Below are 19,999 nucleotides of genomic sequence, written 5' to 3'. Positions count from 1 at the left end.
AAGCGGATCGATGATTTACCCAAGCGGATCGATGACACTACCGAAGCGGATCGATGATCTTCCAAAGGGGATCGACGACAGCCTAAGCGGATCTAAAATCGTGCTTACGTCTTAGTATGCAGCTTATGACAGTGAGTACAAGTATTGCACTGTTGTGATCGACTTGCCTTCAGAGCTGGTGGAGCTATCGACAGCGCAGTACGCTCGCGAAGCAGTTCTTGTCTGGGGCTCCAAACAGGAAGCCCATACGAACTACATGTATGCTAAAAAGTACCAACGCTTGTCAAAATATGCAAATCGATCCCAAGAGCATACTTCTGTACCAGCAGCCCGTTTTTGGTTTTTGTACGGCTAATATAGGAATTTGTATGTAGCCCCGCAGCAGTTAGCGTAGCGGCCCGCTGTCGATATCACCTCCCAAGTGTGCATCATATTGGCTACGATTGGGAGAATGCACATGTATATTGATGTCGCTCTCACACAAAACACTGCTGCATACATGTACACTGCAGCGGCCCATTGCTGTGTCATTGCTGGCCAAGGGCAGACATCCGCTCGAACCAAGTCAATGCCCACCACCTGGCGGGAACCGCTTTGCGTATTTTGAGTGGGAATGTGCAGTCATCCATTGCAACGCTCGCAAGACCATTACGTACTGTACAGCTACGACGGCAGCAAGATTTGCATGGCACGCGCAAAGCATAGTGTACACTATACATTACAGTTCGTTGTAGCGAGCCATTACATTTTTGGACTCATCCACTGTGACCAATGTCCCTTGTCCCCGTGCGAAGCTGAGCTCAAGGTAGAGAGCAACCTGGCCATTCGGCAGTGCTTGTCCAACGTTAACCCCAGGAGCTGGTTACCGAATTTGTTTTGTAGAGGGATACACCCACGTATGGGATACAGGATAGTATTAGCCAATCACAATTGCGTCTTCAGATTGACAGGGCTTGACTTGTTGAGGAATACACCAGTTTCAAGCCAGTAATTTTTGCACTCTCGGCCGCTCAGCGCGCGATCATTTCTGCAACGGCGCGGGCGCCACCAAGTCACCCTCGCCTGTCTGGAGGTCAAGGCAGGTGGAAAACGACGCGGGCCCTACCATTTTACACTGCTGCAATGAAGAAGGCTATGGTCGAGCACCTGAGACTACACTGCAATGTTTGTTTCGCTGAAGATACGTTCTTTCCGGGTCTACCTACAGAAAAGTATCAAGGGGGAAGAGTGGTGGTGGGGGTGCTCTGTCGGCGGCAGGAACAAACGCAAAGCTTGCTCTACTGAACTTCGATCTCAAGTTGGGGTGGTGGCGGCGAACAAGCTGATAATAAGTTGGGCTGTGTCGGCAGCCGCATTGGTGAGATTCGGCTTTGAGAGACTTGAGGTAGAGTGCTCAGTTTAGTAATTTTGATAAATACATCTGGGCGTCTGGTGCCGATTCGTTTTTTTTAACAAAATCGGGCGTCTGGTATTTTAGCTCCGGTAGGGTGTATCCCTCTACAAAACAAATTCGGTAGACGGACGGATCCGGACCTCTGGAATGAACCAGAGTATCGAGAAGAGCCCCCGCGTGAAGATCAGGGTTCACCAGCAGAACGAGACACCGTCAAGAACAAGAAAGAGAAAGATGTAGAAGAAGAAAAAAACAGTAAGACCACCACCAGGATTTTAATGGCCAAGGCCAAATAAAGTCACTTACTACTACATTTTTGGACTCAATTTCCGGTTATCGCATGTGTACAGTGTGCACATCGGCACTCTAACTCCGAAAAACGTGTCGTGCCAATCCCAGTTCCGAATCAATGGAAAAACAAGGCGAACGCTAGTCGACCCCACCGAGAAATTCCGTCGATGCTGCACAGCTTTGTTGCATCAAGCAAGCGACGCGCTTTCTCCTGTCCTCGCTACTCTACTGTATCACTCTCGCTTTTGCCGTCCGACCGCCAACTTCCGACACCTTCGTCTTCCAATGGTCTCTTCCTTCGCGTCGACCCTCGCCGTGGCTTCGGCCCTATCCAGTATGGCGATGCTCGCCCCCACTGCCGACGCTCACCAGATCGTGCTGCTACCGGAGCCTCAATGGACAACCAATGACAAGGAAACTAAGTACAACCCGCTCGCCTTCCTTGAAAACCAGGGTTTCAAGACCCAGGAGGACTTCACCGCCTGGCGCAAGGAGAACGGCTACAAGTCGCTGCGTGATTTCATGGACAGGGCCAAGTACGACGTCACCAGCGGCGCCGACTTCTCCTGTGGCTTCACCGACCCCAAGGGCACCCCTCAGCCCATTCCGGAAGGTAACAAGATGCGCTCTACCGGCTACACCCACGACGGCCCGTGCGAGGTGTGGCTCGACGACACGATGGTGCTGGATGGCGACAACTGCCACGAGAAGTTCCCGGGCAAGGACTACACGGTGGACTACTCATCGTGCAAGGGCACGTGCACGCTTCGCTGGTACTGGCTGGGAGTGCGTTTCTTGAAGAATGACTACTCGTGGCAGGTGTACAAGGCTTGCATCCCGCTGACGTCGGGATCAATGGCGTCGACTGGATCGCAGAAGAATCTGCGTGACTGAGTTCGGCGTTAGAATTATACTTGAGTTAAGTGGCACCCCAGTTTCCAATTCAATGGTATGTTGTTCGCGTAAGATTTCCCACTCAACCGACGCAGTTGCTGGAATGTCGGCGTGGCCACATTGCATCACCTTCTTATCGTCTGTGACAAATATCACAGTGGATTGGAGCATAGTGGCCTCCTACGTGTGCCAAACGGAAAGCGCGAGACCAAGAAGACATGATGGGATGGTAAAGCTAGGTAGTACTCTGTTACAGTAATTGGCAGATTCCGGACCGGAATCCGGAAACCTGTCAAACCTGCAACAGAGACACATTGGCGAAACATAAAAACACTCACGCCAATCAGCGTCCACTTATTCATTCCGGACGGCGATGTCTATTGTAATTTTTTACCTTACTTTTCTAATGCCAGTTTTCTTCAGCACGCAGGGCGGATGGCGGGCGGCACGGATTGCAGGGCGGAGAACTGGGCGTTGGGGCGGGGCAATTGTGGAACAGGCACGCCGCGATGTCGGTAATGCGGGTAGTCTACAGCTACGTCCGCCATGCGAGGAGGAGCAGGGCAGGTCACGGTGCGCTCCATCTACGTGAGGCACTCCCTAAGATCAGCCCCCACTACGCTTTTTGACAAAACTTTAGTCCGACACAAATTACATATTAACCCTTTCACTACCAGACATTTCTTTGCAGGTCCGGTGCGGACCTATTAGTTGACCAATGAGAGGACAGAATTTCAAATTAATCAACCAATCGTGGGACCACTAGCGGCCACGTTAAGCGGACACCATATTTGTCCGGCTTCGACGGCATATACGTCTTGGCTCCGGAGCGGGCCTTTGTTCGCACTGTGAGCTCGTCCAAGGTTACTGCACCCACCGGCACAGCAATAGCAGCGAACTTCTGTTGCACTTGGGTCAACACGCGTCTGCTGTGCCACACCGGGTCCTGCTCTTGGCGCTGCATGGGCACACTGTCAGGGGCATGCACTTGGAAACGAGCTCGGATACTTTCAAAGCGATTGCGTGCCATAGTCTTTGCGAAATCAGCTTGACCTAGGAAAAGCTTTTAAGACCAAAGCTCTTTGATCTCAGTTAGAGGTATGATACTCATAGCAATTTTCTAAGCCGATATAAGCATCAATCTCAAACACTGTGGCCTCATCCTTGCCTTGCTCCTTCAGCATTGTGTTGGTCCAGGTCTGCAAGGAGTCACGGAATTCACGAGTGAAGAAAAGAGAAAACAATCCTAGCTCACCGCGCTCTTTGAATGCTAACTTGACTTCTCCATCTCGGATAATATGAAGCCCGCTCTCACGAATTAGCCCGTCAACATAGGCGTTGCCGGTGAGTTTACGCAGAGCAGCTGAAGTCACCTCGGCAGCCACCGACACACAATCCGCGTCGGATTCTGTCGTCTCCTCGTCTTCTGAAGTTGCTGTTTCGACCTCGCTGTCCTCCTCCTCGTTCTCAGAGTCCTCGAACTCCCATTCCGCAGAGCCATCATCCTCGCTGAGCAGCTCGTGTATCTCCATTGTTGTTCTGCACGAAAGTAGCAAAATGACAGTAAGAATACAAGTAGGGATGCAACCGCCGAAAGCCGAGCTATTTTGGCGCACGGACTCATCTAACGCTACACGCATGAGAGATTCCTCGGCCATGCTGCTCCTGTTTTCAGTGCTGCTGCTTCTTGTTCTTCAGTGCTGGAAGTTCGCCTCCTCCCTCTCCATTTCAGCCAATGGGTGTGACGAGGACACGGGGGCAGATAAATGGCTTATTTGTACCGGTGGCTAGGGCAATAACAACGGTTATACGTGCGCACGACGGAGACCGCGTCCGGACCCCGGTTATGATAATGGGTTTTGTACGGCTAATATAGGAATTTGTATGTAGCCCCGCTGCAGTTAGCGTAGCGGCCCGCTGTCGATATCACCTCCCAAGTGTGCATCATATTGGCTACGATTGGGAGAATGCACATGTATATTGATGTCGCTCTCACACAAAACACTGCTGCATACATGTACACTGCAGCGGCCCATTGCTGTGTCATTGCTGGCCAAGGGCAGACATCCGCTCGAACCAAGTCGATGCCCACCACCTGGCGAGTAACCGCTTTGCGTATTTTGAGTGGGAATGTGCAGTCGTCCATTGCAACGCTCGCAAGACCATTACGTACTGTACAGCTACGACGGCAGCAAGATTTGCATGGCACGCGCAAAGCATAGTGTACACTATACATTACAGTTCGTTGTTAGCGAGCCATTACATTTTTGGACTCATCCACTGTGACCAATGTCCCTTGTCCCCGTGCGAAGCTGAGCTCAAGGTAGAGAGCAACCTGGCCATTCGGCAGTGCTTGTCCAACGTTAACCCCAGGAGCTGGTATCAATGCTTGGCTCTCGAGGCGCGTGATGTCGGCTGGAGTCAATACAATTCTAAACTCTACAGTAGTAGACGTAAAAGAAATACTCGTTGCGTACAGTAGCCTTAGATACCAAAAAGGATGTTTTACAGTAACCGCTTTGCACTATGAATGCTACAAAACTGCTACGTAGGATTGAGCGAATGCCGATGTATGCGTAGGTGTACGGCATTGTTTGATTGCGATCCCAAAGGGGTCACAATACTGCAGTGTACAGTACTGAACTGTACACCGCAAAGATTACAGTATTTTTATGTTCTCTCCAAGTGTTTACAGATCGCAATCGCATTCCGGAATAGCCAAGCGCTGCCATCATCAAGCTGCTGGCGGGGTGGAGAACACTAAATCTACAGTACAAGACTTCAACAACGATACGACCGAGACATACCACCGCAAAAGTAGTCATGGCCACTTTCCTTTTACCGTCGGTCTGAACACTTCTCCATCGCTCTTATGGTTTCGTCGCTAGTGTGAACCCTCGCCGTGGCTTCGGCCCTCTCCAGCATGGCGCTGCCGGCCCCAACCGCTGATGCTCACCAGATCGTGCTGCTACCGGAGCCTCAATGGACAACCAATGACAAGGTCACAAAGTACAACCCGCTCGCCTTCCTTGAAAACCAGGGTTTCAAGACCCAGGAGGACTTCGCTGCCTGGCGCAAGGAGAACGGCTACCAGACGCTGCGTGACTTCATGGACAAGGCCAAGTACGACGTCACCAGCGGCGCCGACTTCTCCTGCGGCTTCACCGACCCCAAGGGCACCCCTCAGCCCATTCCGGAAGGTAACAAGATGCGCTCCACGGGATACACCCACGACGGTGTGGCTCGACGACACGATGGTGCTGGATGGCGACAACTGCCACGAGAAGTTCCCGGGCAAGGACTACACGGTCGACTACTCGTCGTGTAAGGGCTCGTGCACGCTTCGCTGGTACTGGATGGGATGAAGAACTCGTACTCGTGGAAGGTGTACAAGGCCTGCATCCCGCTGTCCGGGTCTGGAGGCACTTCGCAGGAGTCTACCCGTACGCCGAACGCGCCGAGTAACTCATCGGCGACTACGGCGCCCAACACGTTTGGGTTCGGGTCGCCTGCCACGCAAAACCCGACGTCATCGACTGAAAAGCCGAAGGACGAAAAGCCGAAGGATGATAACAACTAGGACATTCATCGGGTTGTGCCACGACACGCATCCCTCGACCCCGACAATGGCGACGGGATCTACCGCGTCATCGGTAACGCAGAAGAATCTTCGTGACTAAGGCCAAGCGCTTCGTCACATTGCACACGTTAAGAAAACAAACATCGCCGTTTCCGTTTCTACATGTAGACCTCCACGTGCGGAGAAAATTCAATTGAGAAATGATCAACTTCCAAAGGATGTACACAAACATGACCCTTACTTACTAAGTTTCAGTGGTCCTTACCCCCAATTCGATCGATCCTGCTTTTTGTGTTGGCAATCTTTTGCCAATACACTTTGGTAAGGTAAGAATACACTAATACTTCTACTACAGTACCAGTAACTGTTTTAAGGCAATGATGAATTCTGGTGCAATTCAGTATCAAACGGACAAGCAACACCAGGACTGTACATATATTTGACGTGACTAGACTGAACATGGAGTAATCCTCGTCGTTTCAAAGCAGAGAAGAGTTTCCATCTTTTCCTTCTCTAAATCCAGCCGCGATTACTTGCGCAGGCTACGCTGCCCCCACGTGGTAGGCGCTCCCCAGGTCGCCCCGACGTCGGCGTTTGCGCTGCCGGTGACCCAAACCCAAACGACGGGGGTGCAGTAGTTGTCGGCGTCGAAGGCGCGTCGGTAGTTCGAGCTGCCGGTGACCCAAACGAAGTCGGCGCGTCCGTCGCAGGCGTCGCCTGGTTCGAGGTGTTAGATCCCGTCTCCGTGGACGGCGTCGACTGCTGCGAAGTGCCAGATCCGCCAGTCTCCGTCGAGGGCGTCGAGCCTCCTCCAGATCCGGACAAGGGGATGCACTCCTTGTACACCTGCCACGAGTACCGTGTAGTCCTTGCCCGGGAACTTCTCGTGGCAGTTGTCGCCCTCCAGCACCTTCGTGTCGTCGAGCCACACCTCGCACGGGCCGTCGTGCGTGTAACCCGTCGAACGCATGGCGTCGCCCGCCGGAATGGGCTGAGGGGTACCCTTGGGGTCGGTGAAGCCGCAGGAGAAGTCGGCTCCACTCGTCACTGTGTACTTAGCCTTGTCCATGAAGTCACGCAGCGACTTGTAGCCGTTCTTGTCACGCCACGAGGCGAAGTCCTCCTGCGTCTCGAAGCCCTGGTTCTCGAGGAAGGCCAACGGGTTGTACTTGGTGTCCTTGTCGCTGGTCGTTCATTGGGGCTCCGACAGCAGCACGATCTGGTGGGCATCGGCGGTTGGGGCCAGCATCGCCATACTGGAGAGGGCCGAAGCCACAGCGAGGGTCTGCGTGATCGAGTAGACCATTGCGAACGGCGAGAGAGTGTGGTGATTGTCGGACGAACGGCAAAATGGGAAGTGGTTGCGGCTACGATACTGTTGCCTGTAGCCTACAGGGGCCATGTTGTGGCTCGCCGCGAACGGGGTTTCTCAATGGGGCGGACCAATACCCCTCACTCAGTCAAAGTGAGATTGGCACACAGTTTCCTTGAACGAACGGCGGACGATCGCATATGTCGGTGACACTTTAGGGCAGCTTGGGATTGTATAGGTATGCCGTAAAAGCCAAGTTTGTTTCTTTGGATGATACACTTGTTCGACGTGGAAGTTCTTGGAGGGATCTCGCAGCGGATAGTCTAATGCATACCTTTCCCCGCCTAGATGCCGTGTCAAGCCATCACAGGACGTGATCCTCAATTTCATTGTAAAGCTGATAATTTTGATTTTATTTGGTCTTGTTGTACTTAGTAACAGTAGTTAGTTAGTTAGTACGTACCGGTAGGCATTTTTACAGCTAGAAGAGTTTCTGATCGCCGCTAATGGTGGTTCTATTGAAAATAAGCTGACTTTAAAAGGAATTGACATTAATCCACGATCGACTTCGCCATCATGCTTGACAAACACACAGTGTTTCTCAGCGGTCCACTTCAGGAAGCTATATTTTGGTGTGCTTGAGGCTCTACCTCGTAGGAATGATCATTGTGGAAGCTGGTTTGAATAGTACAAGTACGACTTGAACGTTGTTGAGTCCCCGTCCTCACGCGATCAATTAAAAAACAATCGCATTATCTGACTTGTGGATACCTCGACAAATAGAACTCAAACCGAGTAGGTGATCTATTGCGAAATTCGTTGTTGTATTTGTGCCCACTCAGTGATTTGGCTCGTTGCAAAGTGAAATGGTGGGGAAAGCAACAAAGCAACGGAGATTTGATATTTCCGAAGTCACTCAGTATTTTACGACTATACTCGGTTCTAATCGAGTGCATGGCACACACAAAGTCGCTTAATCTCTTCGGGTAGACTACTTAGACTCACTTATTTAAGATGCTAAACACTGTCGCGTCATTATCACCCCTCCTGCACCTACTCCTTCGATGTCGCGACGGATGCGGAACATGCTGCGGATGAGGACCGCAACGCTTGCGGTCACGCTTCTTCGCATCGAAGCTCGCGGCAGGCTAGCAGCAGACGCACGCCGTGCAGGCTGGGCTTCATTGAGCTGAATTAACCAGGCAACTGTCGACTGCTTCTTCGAGCTCCACTGTATGCATGCATGTCGTTTGTTAGTTAACCAGGCTACTTAAGTACACAAGTGGACTCGGCGCCACTGCCGGTGATGTCGAGACCGGCGCCAAGTAAGGCCAGAAGTGTCCAGTTTGACCGACAAGTACAGCGTGCTGGGTGGTTGCGAAGTCATTGAGCATTTTCCCAGGTCTATTGTGAAATTTCCGATATAGCGCCAAACTACCGATTAGATCAATCCTACGCCCCGAGCTAAGCTATTCGGGCTTGCTAAAGTATTTAACGAAGATCACCTTCAATAGCGAGTAGCTAATCTCGGTTGGAACGACCTCAGTCTTCGACAAGTGTATCGTAGCAAAATCGTGTAGTGCTAAGAGTCTGATAGAGCGCTGACAAACTCGTTTTAAGGTCTAATGTAAATCGAGAACAATGCACATATGTTCGAAGTGAAAACCCTAGACCATGTCAAAGAGCTCACTTTCCGGCTGGCGTCAAGATTTCTCCTCCGGAACGATTTTACGGACCACATAACAGCAAAATTGAACATGTATAATACCAGGAAGGCCTTAGTAAGGTCACCTTACACAGAGTTGAGGGGCATCTTCACACCTTCGCTGAAAAGGCAGCTTCAGGCTGCTGGTGTAAGTGGGAAAGCGCATTTATTTGTTTTAGACTCGGGAACCCTCACGCCAGGTTCCTTGTGCTCTTAGCACATACACCACTTGTTTCATTTTTCCTTGGCAATCCCTACTCCGCCACAAGTGAGCCGAACGGATACTCGCCCGTCGCCAGGGTGAACGTAGCGCACAGCCGCTGACTCGTTGTACACGTCGCAGTCCGTTTTCCGGCTTGATCGCGATCACGTAGGCCGTATCCTCCGCCACCAGCTTCAGACCCTGTCCGATCTGAGTCGGCCGACGTCAGCGTGAAGTCCACCGTCTGCGACCCGCCCGCCTCCAGACTGATCTTCGTGAACTTCTTCAGCTGTTTTTACTTCCGGCACGGAGATGGATCGGTACTGTTAGGTGAGGAACAGCATTACCGTCTCCTTGCCAGCTAAAGTACCCGACAGCGACTGGGAGCTTGACGTCACGTTAGTCGTGCTCAGGGTCAGGTTCGAGTACGTGAAGTCGGTGTAACTGAGCCCCGTGCCAAAGTCCCATTACATCTCGCACACTCGCACTCTTTCGTCACGCGGTGGCGATACAGGATCATCACGTTGCCCGTGGCTTTGGGGTACGTGATCGGCAAGCGGCCACTCGGATTCACCTCGCCGAACAGGATTTCCACCGTAGTCTGGCCTCCGACCTCACAGAGGAGCAGACCATCGATCACCACAAACTCGTTTTGCGGCAGGTTCTGCAGCAACCGTGGAACAGCACGAGGACGACTTTGGTGCCGGTCGCCGCAAGTGCGTCCACGTACTCGATCTGGCCAAGAGGCAACGTCAAGTCGTCAATGTCGCCGCTCTTCTCCTCTTAGGTCGCCTCACCGATGACAACGACCGTGTATTCCGCCTTGCTGGCGTACTCTTTGGCGGCCTCTAGGTCCTCGTCCGTGTAGCCGCCCGTGATGTTGAGTCCTTGGAAATACCGTGTCGGACAGCAGCGCGTTGCCGTGAAGTGCGTCGATGCCATAGATCATGGGGTGCCCGTCGTTCTCCTCCATGCGACCTCCTGGATTCGAGTGACGAACGCGCGCATTTGCGCAGTCGTCCAGCCCCACGCGCCATCCACTTCGCCGTAGTTGATCATAGGATCACTCAGGTATGAGCCAACGTGCAGCTTGGCGTACTAGTACTCGCGCGTCGCGCCTTCATCCAGTTGGTACGTCGAGTTGACGATTCCGTACGCCGCGATCTGCGTCATCTGGCCAACGATGTCGAGGGTGGTGAAGTTGGCCATGATGGCGTCCACATGGCTGTCCCATTCGTCAGCAGCGACAAAGGCACTGCCATGAAGAGAGGCAAGGAACGCCCCAGCTAGCCACGGCTTGAGCATCTTGGAGGTTCTTGGACCGTTGGAGAGGAGCTTGAAAGGCAGCAAACGAAACTCAAAAGTGAGCGTCATGGTGAGGTAAGTTCGAGGCTCGAGCTCTTGCACGTCTGTCGACTATCGAAGGGAATGCTGCAGTGCTTTAAGGAAGTAGCAACGGATCACCGCGTGTCTTGTCTTGGGTCGGTTCGACTGGTGGGCCATCTTCTTCTCAGCGCAGAGAGGAATCGGCACGACGCAGTCATGTGATGACATCCATGGTTTGTCATCCACGTGCAGTTATCGCGTTCCTAGTTGCAGTTGAAGACGATCGCTCTCAGTCTATCATACAATCAAGGCACATCTTTGCTGTGGCCGTCGTACCGACAGAGTGTGTTGAACTGCTACTATCCATCCACTGCATGAATTGGCTCGACGACTTCTCAGTCAAAGCCAGCAGCTTCCGTTTATTATGGAGACCCAGCAAAAATTGAGGTGGTTGATGACCCGTCACATTTGCTCCATGTGAGCTTCATTCCCCGGCGTCCCTTATTCCTGCGTCTGCGGCTTCTTGATCTCCTTCTTGATGCGCAGCTTCTCGTGTTTAATCTCGGCCATCAGCTGCTCGTACATGGTGGGGTCGATCTGGTCCTTCTGCGCCATGAAGTTGCCCTCCACCTCACGCAGCGACTCGAGGCGGTCCTGCATCTCCTCGCGTGTCAGGCGCTTGGGCTCGTTCGTCTCCGCAGCAGCGTCCGCGTCCGCATCCAGCACGCCGCAGTTGATGATCTTGACCTGAGCCGAAGGCTTGCCCGAGCGCCTTCCGCAGCTCGAGATGATGTCCACGACGTCCATACCCTCCAGCACGCGTCCAAACACGACGTGCTTGCCGTCCAGCCACGGCGTGTCACCCGTGCAAATGAAGAACTGGCTGCCGTTCGTGTTGGGGCCAGCGTTCGCCATACTCAGCGTGCCGGGGCCAGCGTGGGGGACGCTGAGGTCCTCATCGTCGAAGCGACGGCCGTAAATTGACTCGCCTCCGCGTCCATTGTGCTGCGTGAAATCTCCACCCTGAATCCTGTTCCACCAGCCACAGCAGCACTTCGTCAGCTTCAACCTTACAAAACTAAAGTCAAAGTCTCCCACTGCGGCCGTACATGAAGCCGGGGATGATGCGGTGGAAGCTCGAGCCCTTGTACCACAGCGGCGGGCCGGCCCGCGACTCGCCCTTCTCGCCCGTGCACAGAGCCCGGAAGTTCTCCACCGTGCGCGGCTGCACTTCTCCGTAGAGCCCCATGACGATCTTGCCCACGTAGTCGTCGTTGATGCCGATGTCGAAGAACACCTTGTCCGTCACGATCAGCTGTGCAACAACAAAAAATAAATAAAATAACACCATAATTCAGTCTCGCAACCCTCAGCACCTCCACCTATAAGCTATCAGCAGCTGGCCCACCTCGCCCTTGTACTGGGCGCCTCCAGCGACGGTGTTGACGCCCGTGAGCTCCTCCAGCGACGGGAAGGGGCCGAAAAAGTAGCCAATGGCGTAGCCACCGCCGAACATGGCGGCCAGGCCCAGCGACGCCTTCTGCAGCGACGTGAGGCCCGCGGGGGCGCCGCTGTTGCCAGCGCTGGAGCTGAGCGCCGCCGTCTGCAGTAAGAAGAGTGCAATTTGTTAGTGATCTTGGCTTTTAGACGATGGATTTCGTGCGTTTTAAGGCGGTTGAAGCCGGGAAAAAGCGGTGAGAGGGCGGGGTGACTACCTTGCGGAGCATCGGGGCGCGCAGCGAGCGCTGCGAGTGCAGCAGGAGCTGCGTAGGGCGCAGCAGCAGAGACGTCATGGCGGCGCGTCGAAGCTCGACAAAACTGAGCCACAAAAATGAAAAGCACAAAACTTGCTAATCAAATGCAAAATGCTCTCCAAGTGTTTGTGGTGGACACTTGGGGAGCATTTTTAATTTGTCTTACAGCACGGCGATACGGGGGGCGGAAATCGAGAATGATGAGCGTAAGCACTCGAATTGGCCCGATCCCCCGATCCGAAAGGGCGTAACGGCCACGGTCTCCGTCGCGCTTGCTTGTTGCCTTTAAAAAGGCAACAAGCAAGCGCGTAAAAAGCCGGTAGACCCTCGTCTTCCTTTAGCTCGTCTGATCACCCCACCGCCGATCCATTGCGCCCGCCACGCTGTTCCGCCGCAGTCTCTCGCCGTACGTGTTGATGACCCCGGCAGCTCTGGACGACGACGAGCTGCGGCCGCCGTCCGTCATCGCAAATGGCACACAGCAGCAGCAGCAGCACAACTCGGACGAGGACAAGGACACAGCGGCTGCCAGTAAGTTCGTCGGCGACGACAATGACCAAGCGCTGCCTCCGAGTCCGCGTGGGAGCGCCGCTGCTCCAGCCGCTGAGCCGGGCGTCCGCGTCGTTGCGGAGCTGCTGCGAGCCCCGACAGCTGAAGCCCGCAAGAGCCACCTCGCCATGTCACTCGGGGTGCTGATGCTCTCGGTGTCACTCGGTGCGAGCGCGCTGTGCTTCAGCGACGAGATCTTCGAGGCCACGGGCATTCAGAGCGGCCTCTTGCTCGGGTCCGCCGGCTCGCTCTCCATGTGTGCGGTGGTCATTGGCGCGTACCTGAGGAGGAAGTGGTACAGACGCCACATGCACATTCTGCTCCTGAACCTGGCGCTGTGCGACTTTTGCCTTTCGATCTCATTCCTACTGGAGCCGGCGTGGAATCGACTGGGCGCGGGGGTTGGGAGTGAATACTCGTGTCGATGGGTACGTGGGGCTGATGCGGGGGTATAGCAATGGAAAACATATAAATCTAACAGAAATTTCTCCGAGGACAGCTTTCGACGGCTCGCGAGTATTTGATTATGTGCTCAAGTGCGTGGACGACCTGCACCGCGCTAGACTTGTACTACTTGGTATGCTTTTTTTTATTATGTATTCGTCCTGGTTTACACTTCTCACCGATTTGTTTTACTAGATGACCAATCCGTTCACGTCGCCACGACTCAATCGTCACAAGTACCAGGGTATCGCCCACGTGACAGCGTTCACGAGTGCAGTGGTGATGGGAGTGTCCAACAGCTTTGGATCTCCGGTGGCGGTGGGGAGTTTTTGCTGGGTAGGCGCCGACACGCAGGCACGGAGCGATCATATCAGCTACAAACAGCCCAGCGGGTCCACAACAGGCATCTGGGTCTTTATCGTCACGCCAGCGACCATTTTAATGATCGCCAACTTGTACGTGACGCTGGTTTCCTACGGCCGGTTCCGGCGAGGCGTATCCGCCACTCTGCGCAACCGCAGGGTATTGTTACGGGAGGGTTTTTTAACGACGGTGACTCTCATCGCGTACTCAGCACTGCTGTGGGGGGTATATGGAGCGTATTGGCTCACTCCTTACGCTGTACAGGCTCGAAGACTCTCTCAACTCTTTGCTTTCCTGCTATCGTATCGTGGTAGCGTCCCGTTCATCCTTTGGTGTCTGTACAAGCGCCCACAACGGAAGAAAAGAAAGTCCAAGACTGGAGTTGTGGTGGATGGCAACACAATAAATGGCAAGTCTCAATCGCAAGTTTTCAAGGACGAGGATGAGGCTGAAAATGAGGACGACGACGCTGTTCGGCCGCAAATGAACCTAGCGCTGCTGGATGAGCTGGTGTTTTATACAACCCACGGTATCGCGAAGGCTGTACGGATAACCAGCACATTGGGACAGTATCCCCCGCCGTCAGTATCGTCACTAACCTCTTCACGAGGCGAACAGCCAGAGCAGCAAACTGACCGTTCCCCCGCGCAGTATTCGTTCATGGTGCAGCCATCGCCTCAAGACGCAGCGTGGAATGAGTGCCGATTCACTGCCTTCCGTCCGCTGGAGTTCCAACGCATCCGTCGATTCTTTGGAATTGATGAGGACGCGTACCTCTCGTCGCTGAAATCTTGCACGACTCCTAAGGTCAGTGAAGGTGCAAGTGGATCCTTCGTCTACTACTCCACAGATCGAAGCTACGTCGTCAAGTCTCTCACCGGTTCGGAGAGTGCGTTTCTCCACAGCATTTTGAATGAGTACACGGCGTATATCGAAGAGCAGAACGGGGAGAGCTTCCTCACGCGCTTCCTCGGCAGCTACTGCCTCGAGCTGTATGGCCGCCCGATACACTTTGTGGTGATGGAGAACGTCTTCGACGTGCAGCAGGGGATTTCTATCCACCAGCGATACGATATCAAGGGCTCGTGGGTAGATCGCAACGCTCAGAAGCCTCGTCGAGGTGCTGAAGCTACTTGTCGCCACTGCAATCTCAGCTTCCGCTGCGGGGGCAACAGGGTTGAAGGCGACAAGAACCGACGAAATGTGTGCCCGAATCGAGCTGGAGCACCGCACGAGCCCAATGTCGTGCTGAAAGACATGGATCTGACTATGAAACTGCGCTTCGGCAAAGTGGCTGGGCGCAAACTGCTCGCGCAGCTCATGCGGGACAGCGACTTCCTGTGTGCCCGCGGCGTCATGGACTACTCGTTGCTGCTGGGCGTCATCGAAGTGAGCTATTTAGTGAACCGGCACAATATCTTGACGAGGGATGGCAGCGTCTTCCTCCCGCCTGACTCGTTCACTGGACGACCAACCACACCTCGACGACGTAGCGGTAAGGACGGCGAGCAGTATGGAGAGAGTGAGACCACAGGCAGCACCGAACGAGTCAAGCAGTCAACACAATGTCTTCGCGCTGCAGAGGTGGTGATTGGGCCGGGCTTCTACTACATCGGGGTCATCGACATGCTGCAGACATGGAACCTGTCGAAGCGATTCGAGCGATTCGTGAAGACGGTCATCTTCCGCAAAGACCCGGACGGGATCTCGGCCATGCCACCGAAGCCATATCGCGACCGATTCCATCGGAAACTGCGCGAAATCATCCACCTCGGACACAACTCAAGCATCATACCGCCTGCTCCAGCCACAGTCGAGGACGATGGCAGTGGGACTAAAGGTCTAGAAGACGACAACGCAGAGAGAGCGGAAAACCTTTCCAATGATCTCGACGACGACGGGTGCGACCGAATGACACGCATCCGGCCGCGTGGAGTTGCAATACCCCCCATCGACCATACTGCTGCAAACGCTGCTGGCCAGCAGGTGAGAACTGCGCGAGATAGCAGCGGCGAGATACCTATGACACCTTCTGCTCAGGGACGCGTACTCGGGAGCAGTTTGTAATTTACGGCAAATATATATTCCCAAGCATGGATGAGCGCTGTTGTCGTGCTCACAGTTCGAATCAGTAGCGAGGTTTCACTAAGACTTAGCACCGCGCATCAGCTACAGAGAGCAGTGCAGTAGACCTATCGCATCGAGATGCTTTGATTGCGTGGTATAACCTAACGCAAGTCTTTCCTAAGATACTTACAGCGTCGTCGACTGAGAAGCCGAAGGATGAGAGCGACTACCGGTAGGGCGTTCATCCGGGTGTGCCACGACGTACATCCCTTGTGGTGATACAGTGTCAGTTGTACCTATGGGTTTCAGTTTATTTTACTTCGCGCAGGTGTTGCAAGGAGTTTCTACTTGAGAAGAAATACGTTTGTTGTTTTCAAAATGATGTTTTGATGCGATGCACCTCAATACATATACGACACCACTACTTGAGCACTTGGGAGTTCGCCGTGGCACGTTTGCAACTGAAACCTACGTTATTGGCGGGGAACGCTGGGGTCGTCAGACTTCTGCACTTGGATGTGTTAGTTTTGACGGAATGACTTTCACGAAAAAAATCTTTGGATTATATGTATTCGTTCAGACCACCGCTAAGTTAGATGTCCATCATGGCGCACTTCGATCAAGTCCAGCATGATGTCCATCGCAAATCACTCGGTTCAGCGCATAGACCAGGCGTTTGGTCTCATTTGTGCATGTCGCTTCACTGTCATGGCTCACTCTTCAACTCGCCATGAGCAGCGGAGTGCTGTCGCTTCCGACTCGCTGCAGTCCCTTGTCTGCGGTCCCTCCGTCCTCGTCCTCCCCGTTCTCCGTCTCGAATACGTCGTCCATGTCGTCGGCTGCCGATGCTCCGCCACCAGCAACAGCACAGCCCGCGGCGTCGGTGGGCGGCCCCTGGGGCGACTTCGTGTCGCGGTCGGACGCGTCCATGGCCAAGCTGCTGCAGGATTCGCTGCCCAAGACCAAAGCCACTCGCGCCAGTTGGCTGGCCAATCACCAAGAGCTGGACGACCAGGACCGAGTGGATAGAGTGGAGTTCGTCGACCTGTACACGGGTTTCGTGATGCTGTTGCTGCTGCCAGTGGCTGCAGTTGTCTACGTGGTTGTTATGCTCGCTGCGTTGCCTGGCCTGGTGGTGGTTAAGATCTACATGGCTACAGCCTTGAAGAGACCTACGAAGAGCATCGAGAGAGGGGCGGGCTTTCAGGTTCTAGCGATCGTGTTGGGCATGTTGGCACTGCCGTGCCACTTGATTGTGCTGGTCTTCTGGGTCGTGGCATTTCCGACGATCTTCCTCTTCAGCGTGCTGTACTCGGTGGCGTCGCTGAAGATCTTGCTGCTGAGAGACAATTTGGCGCTTATGCAGAGCTGCAGCCAGTGGCCGAAGTGGAGCTGGAGAGACACGGTATGTGCGGTGGTAGGCACCATGGACAGGCAAGGGTTCGTGAAGTTTGCACTCAAGTTCCCGTCCGCGATGGTGGTCACGCCGATCTTGAAGTATTTATTCGGATGCAACCCGTTCTTGTATCGACTGGCAATTCGACAGCGCTGCTTATGGACGTCACCGCTGGACTTTAATGGTAAGGTTGGAAAGCTTGTTAACCCCTGCTTTTGATTCATATTAACTCTTGGTTTATGCGGCTTTGTGCAGACCAGAAAGCAGTAGCTGCAGTTGTTCAGGCTGCGTCGTGGACGCTCGTTAACCTCACGGACTTGTTGCCGCAGCAAGTGAGCAAGCCTCCACGCAAAGACGACCGGATTGTCAGCGGGCACATCCCGTTCCCAGCCCCCGACCGGATGAGCGGGACTGTCGTTGGCGTTCTTACTACGAACTCGCTCGTGACGTTCGTCAACGCAGACCACAACGTGAACGGCAGCATCTTCCACAGCATGACGGCCAAGAGGAGCATCTACAACGTCTTGCTATTCGTCTGGAACCCGTGCCACTACCTGACCGGCTACGTTGAGATCAACTTACAGCACGACGGGGGCATCGAGCAGGCCAGTACGTGTGGCTCAGGAACTGCGATGTTGTATCTATGCTTATATTGTTTATGTTTCTTGCTGGCAGTGTGGTGTATTGTAGGAGACAACTACATCGGGAACTTGCTGTTCGAGCGCACGGACGCGCTCTTCTGGCACTACGACCCCATCAAACGCGGTCAGATGGGGCCTTCTAGCCTACGGTTCATCCGTGGGTCCATTGCGTCGACAATGTCAGTGACAGACTCGGTAGTGGCTTTGGACGGGAGCAACAAGGACCAAAGACGCGCCGCCAACGACACCGACGCCAGTCTGGACAGCTACGAAACCGCAGAGGGACTTGAAAGCTTCGAGACGGAGCTGAGTCTCGGAAGTTGCGGGTCTGAACAAGAAGACGACGACGTCAAGAACTGTAGCAGTCGCGTTACTATCGGCGTCCCGAGCAGCAGCTTCACATCCACAGGGGAGGTCCTGCCTATTCCGGAAGAACGGAGCACGATGGACTCGGTGGCCATGCTGCAGTCAGCGTCCAGCTCCGCCTCGCAGTCGGACTTTAGCATATCAGACCGACGCTCTGATAGGTTCTACCCGTACGTAGTGTGATCGCCCTCCCAGCAGCAGATAGACAAGTCCTGTGTGTATAAAGGATCTTGCATGTCAAACTTTGGTAACTTTAAGTTGAAGTGACCTCCAAGGTGACCGACCGTCTCCACTGGTGGACGTACTTAGCGCAGCTGTCCGGTGCCAAGTGTCCGCTCCTTGTTCGATACATTTCCACGATACAACCGTGCTCAAAAGACCGTGTCAAATCCCCTGCATACAAATCCGTATATGCGGCGTTTGCGCGTGCGGCAGCTCGTGGGTCATAATCCCCAGCCAACCAACCCCGCGTTTCGAGCGGCTCAAGTGCCGCCCACGGCCTCGACGCCATTAGTTCTCCTTTTCGTCTCTATCAAGTAGTCGACTGTCAAGATGCCCCGTGGACCCCGCAAGCACCTCAAGCGCATGAGCGCGCCCAAGCACTGGATGCTGGGCAAGCTGGACGGCATCTGGGCGCCGCGCCCGTCGTCGGGCCCGCACAAGCTGCGCGAGTGCCTGCCGCTCATCATCATCCTGCGCAACCGCCTCAAGTACGCGCTCACCAAGCAGGAGGTCACCATGATCTGCATGCAGAAGAGCGTCAAGGTGGACGGCAAGGTGCGCGTGGACCCGGACTTCCCGGCCGGCTTCATGGACGTGGTGGAGCTGCCCAAGACGGGCGACCAGTTCCGCCTGCTGTACGACACGAAGGGCCGCTTCGTGCTGCACCGCATCTCGGACGAGGAGAAGAAGTTCAAGCTCGCCAAGGTCATCCGCCAGGAGTACACCAAGAAGGCCATCCCGTACATCGCCACCAACGACGGCCGCACGATCCGCTACCCGGACCCGCTCATCAAGGTCGGCGACACGGTCAAGATCGACCTGGAGACGGGCAAGGTCGTGGACCACATCAAGTTCGAGGTCGGCAACCTGGTGACCATCACGCGCGGACGTAACTCGGGCCGCGTCGGCATCCTGCACCACATTGAGAGGTAGGAACACACCTTCTGGACTCATTGCGAGCTGGGTGTGGTGGTTTACATCATCCGTGGGCCGTCAAAGCGTGCTATTTACTGAGAGATCGGAGCCTTTTTGAGCCGCTCCGATCCATTGTGGACGTGGCTTTCTGAGCTTTGGTGACTCACGCGATGTTATTGTTGATTGTGTTCTTCTTATTCAGGCACCAGGGTTCGTTCAACATTGCCCACGTCAAGGACTCGGCTGGCAACGACTTTGCCACGCGTCTCGGTAACGTGTTCGCCGTCGGCAAGGAGGCCCGCCCGTGGGTGTCCCTGCCCAAGGGCAAGGGCATCAAGCTCAACATCCTGGAGGAGCGTGAGCTCAAGGAGAAGAAGGCCAACAACTAAGCGTCATTTCACAAATGACACGCGGTAGTTGAAAGGAAGGGAGAGCCTTTTGCTGGGCTCGCTGCGACTTGTGAGAACGGGTCGCGCACTGGCAGGGTTCTTCCTTTGCCTTTTCTGTCTGACTGGCATTGAGAGGAGAACTTTCTAAGAGCGAGAATGAAATAGGAGTCACTTTTCGTTCACACAACCT

The 19,999-nt window shown here is 54.2% G+C and overlaps 10 protein-coding genes across 10 annotated transcripts; 5 read left to right on the top strand and 5 right to left on the bottom strand.

The window, feature by feature from the left end:
* Window positions 1–2,020: 2,020 nt before the first annotated feature.
* PHYSODRAFT_341599 (hypothetical protein) lies at window positions 2,021–2,578 on the top strand (the record flags this gene model as incomplete). Its single annotated transcript, XM_009539936.1, has 1 exon — window positions 2,021–2,578. The coding sequence occupies one exon, from the start codon at window positions 2,021–2,023 to the stop codon at window positions 2,576–2,578; it is 558 nt and encodes a 185-aa protein (XP_009538231.1).
* A 739-nt stretch (window positions 2,579–3,317) lies between these two features.
* On the bottom strand, window positions 3,318–3,542 carry PHYSODRAFT_531336 (hypothetical protein; the record flags this gene model as incomplete). Its single annotated transcript, XM_009539935.1, has 1 exon — window positions 3,318–3,542. One exon carries the CDS (start codon window positions 3,540–3,542, stop codon window positions 3,318–3,320), a length of 225 nt encoding a protein of 74 aa, XP_009538230.1.
* A 124-nt stretch (window positions 3,543–3,666) lies between these two features.
* PHYSODRAFT_307305 (hypothetical protein) lies at window positions 3,667–4,110 on the bottom strand (the record flags this gene model as incomplete). Its single annotated transcript, XM_009539934.1, has 1 exon — window positions 3,667–4,110. The coding sequence occupies one exon, from the start codon at window positions 4,108–4,110 to the stop codon at window positions 3,667–3,669; it is 444 nt and encodes a 147-aa protein (XP_009538229.1).
* A 1,391-nt stretch (window positions 4,111–5,501) lies between these two features.
* On the top strand, window positions 5,502–6,158 carry PHYSODRAFT_246676 (hypothetical protein; the record flags this gene model as incomplete). The annotated part of the gene is made up of 2 exons (XM_009539933.1): window positions 5,502–5,814; window positions 5,908–6,158. The coding sequence occupies 2 exons, from the start codon at window positions 5,502–5,504 to the stop codon at window positions 6,156–6,158; spliced, it is 564 nt and encodes a 187-aa protein (XP_009538228.1).
* Window positions 6,159–6,671: 513 nt separating this feature from the next.
* On the bottom strand, window positions 6,672–7,464 carry PHYSODRAFT_341596 (hypothetical protein; the record flags this gene model as incomplete). The annotated part of the gene is made up of 3 exons (XM_009539932.1): window positions 6,672–6,944; window positions 7,018–7,342; window positions 7,367–7,464. The coding sequence occupies 3 exons, from the start codon at window positions 7,462–7,464 to the stop codon at window positions 6,672–6,674; spliced, it is 696 nt and encodes a 231-aa protein (XP_009538227.1).
* A 1,965-nt stretch (window positions 7,465–9,429) lies between these two features.
* Window positions 9,430–10,751, bottom strand: PHYSODRAFT_341595 (beta glucosidase; the record flags this gene model as incomplete). Its single annotated transcript, XM_009539931.1, has 7 exons — window positions 9,430–9,666; window positions 9,725–9,821; window positions 9,866–10,041; window positions 10,074–10,112; window positions 10,188–10,232; window positions 10,276–10,417; window positions 10,477–10,751. The coding sequence occupies 7 exons, from the start codon at window positions 10,749–10,751 to the stop codon at window positions 9,430–9,432; spliced, it is 1,011 nt and encodes a 336-aa protein (XP_009538226.1).
* A 301-nt stretch (window positions 10,752–11,052) lies between these two features.
* Window positions 11,053–12,520, bottom strand: PHYSODRAFT_551007 (hypothetical protein). The gene is made up of 4 exons (XM_009539930.1): window positions 12,419–12,520; window positions 12,112–12,306; window positions 11,813–12,018; window positions 11,053–11,733 (listed from the first exon to the last, which is right to left on the bottom strand). Exons 1-4 carry the CDS (start codon window positions 12,494–12,496, stop codon window positions 11,205–11,207), a joined length of 1,008 nt encoding a protein of 335 aa, XP_009538225.1. The 5' UTR covers window positions 12,497–12,520; the 3' UTR covers window positions 11,053–11,204.
* Window positions 12,521–12,873: 353 nt separating this feature from the next.
* PHYSODRAFT_532285 (phosphatidylinositol-4-phosphate 5 kinase-like protein) lies at window positions 12,874–15,880 on the top strand (the record flags this gene model as incomplete). Its single annotated transcript, XM_009539929.1, has 3 exons — window positions 12,874–13,434; window positions 13,506–13,583; window positions 13,646–15,880. 3 exons carry the CDS (start codon window positions 12,874–12,876, stop codon window positions 15,878–15,880), a joined length of 2,874 nt encoding a protein of 957 aa, XP_009538224.1.
* Window positions 15,881–16,808: 928 nt separating this feature from the next.
* Window positions 16,809–18,466, top strand: PHYSODRAFT_531828 (hypothetical protein; the record flags this gene model as incomplete). The annotated part of the gene is made up of 3 exons (XM_009539928.1): window positions 16,809–17,460; window positions 17,532–17,885; window positions 17,952–18,466. 3 exons carry the CDS (start codon window positions 16,809–16,811, stop codon window positions 18,464–18,466), a joined length of 1,521 nt encoding a protein of 506 aa, XP_009538223.1.
* A 344-nt stretch (window positions 18,467–18,810) lies between these two features.
* On the top strand, window positions 18,811–19,994 carry PHYSODRAFT_356144 (hypothetical protein). The gene is made up of 2 exons (XM_009539927.1): window positions 18,811–19,434; window positions 19,623–19,994. The coding sequence occupies exons 1-2, from the start codon at window positions 18,836–18,838 to the stop codon at window positions 19,807–19,809; spliced, it is 786 nt and encodes a 261-aa protein (XP_009538222.1). The 5' UTR covers window positions 18,811–18,835; the 3' UTR covers window positions 19,810–19,994.
* Window positions 19,995–19,999: the final 5 nt, after the last annotated feature.

The sequence above is a fragment of the Phytophthora sojae genome, assembly GCF_000149755.1.
Source record: "Phytophthora sojae unplaced genomic scaffold PHYSOscaffold_14, whole genome shotgun sequence".
Taxonomy (NCBI): Eukaryota; Oomycota; class Peronosporomycetes; order Peronosporales; family Peronosporaceae; genus Phytophthora; species Phytophthora sojae.
The sequence above is the reverse complement of the archived record's forward strand: the minus strand, read 5'-3'. Positions and strand labels throughout refer to the sequence as shown.

What these genes read in the sequence shown, in the direction of transcription:
- PHYSODRAFT_551007 (XM_009539930.1), bottom strand. Translation starts at nt 12,496, where the DNA reads ATGACGTCTCTGCTGCTGCGCCCTACGCAGCTCCTGCTGCACTCGCAG. An exon ending in GCGCCCCGATGCTCCGCAAG is followed by an intron (nt 12,307 to 12,418) that starts GTAGTCACCCCG and finishes TTCTTACTGCAG; the next exon opens with ACGGCGGCGCTCAGCTCCAG. An exon ending in CGCATCATCCCCGGCTTCAT is followed by an intron (nt 11,734 to 11,812) that starts GTACGGCCGCAG and finishes CTGGTGGAACAG; the next exon opens with GATTCAGGGTGGAGATTTCA.
- PHYSODRAFT_356144 (XM_009539927.1), top strand. Translation starts at nt 18,836, where the DNA reads ATGCCCCGTGGACCCCGCAAGCACCTCAAGCGCATGAGCGCGCCCAAG. An exon ending in ATCCTGCACCACATTGAGAG is followed by an intron (nt 19,435 to 19,622) that starts GTAGGAACACAC and finishes CTTCTTATTCAG; the next exon opens with GCACCAGGGTTCGTTCAACA.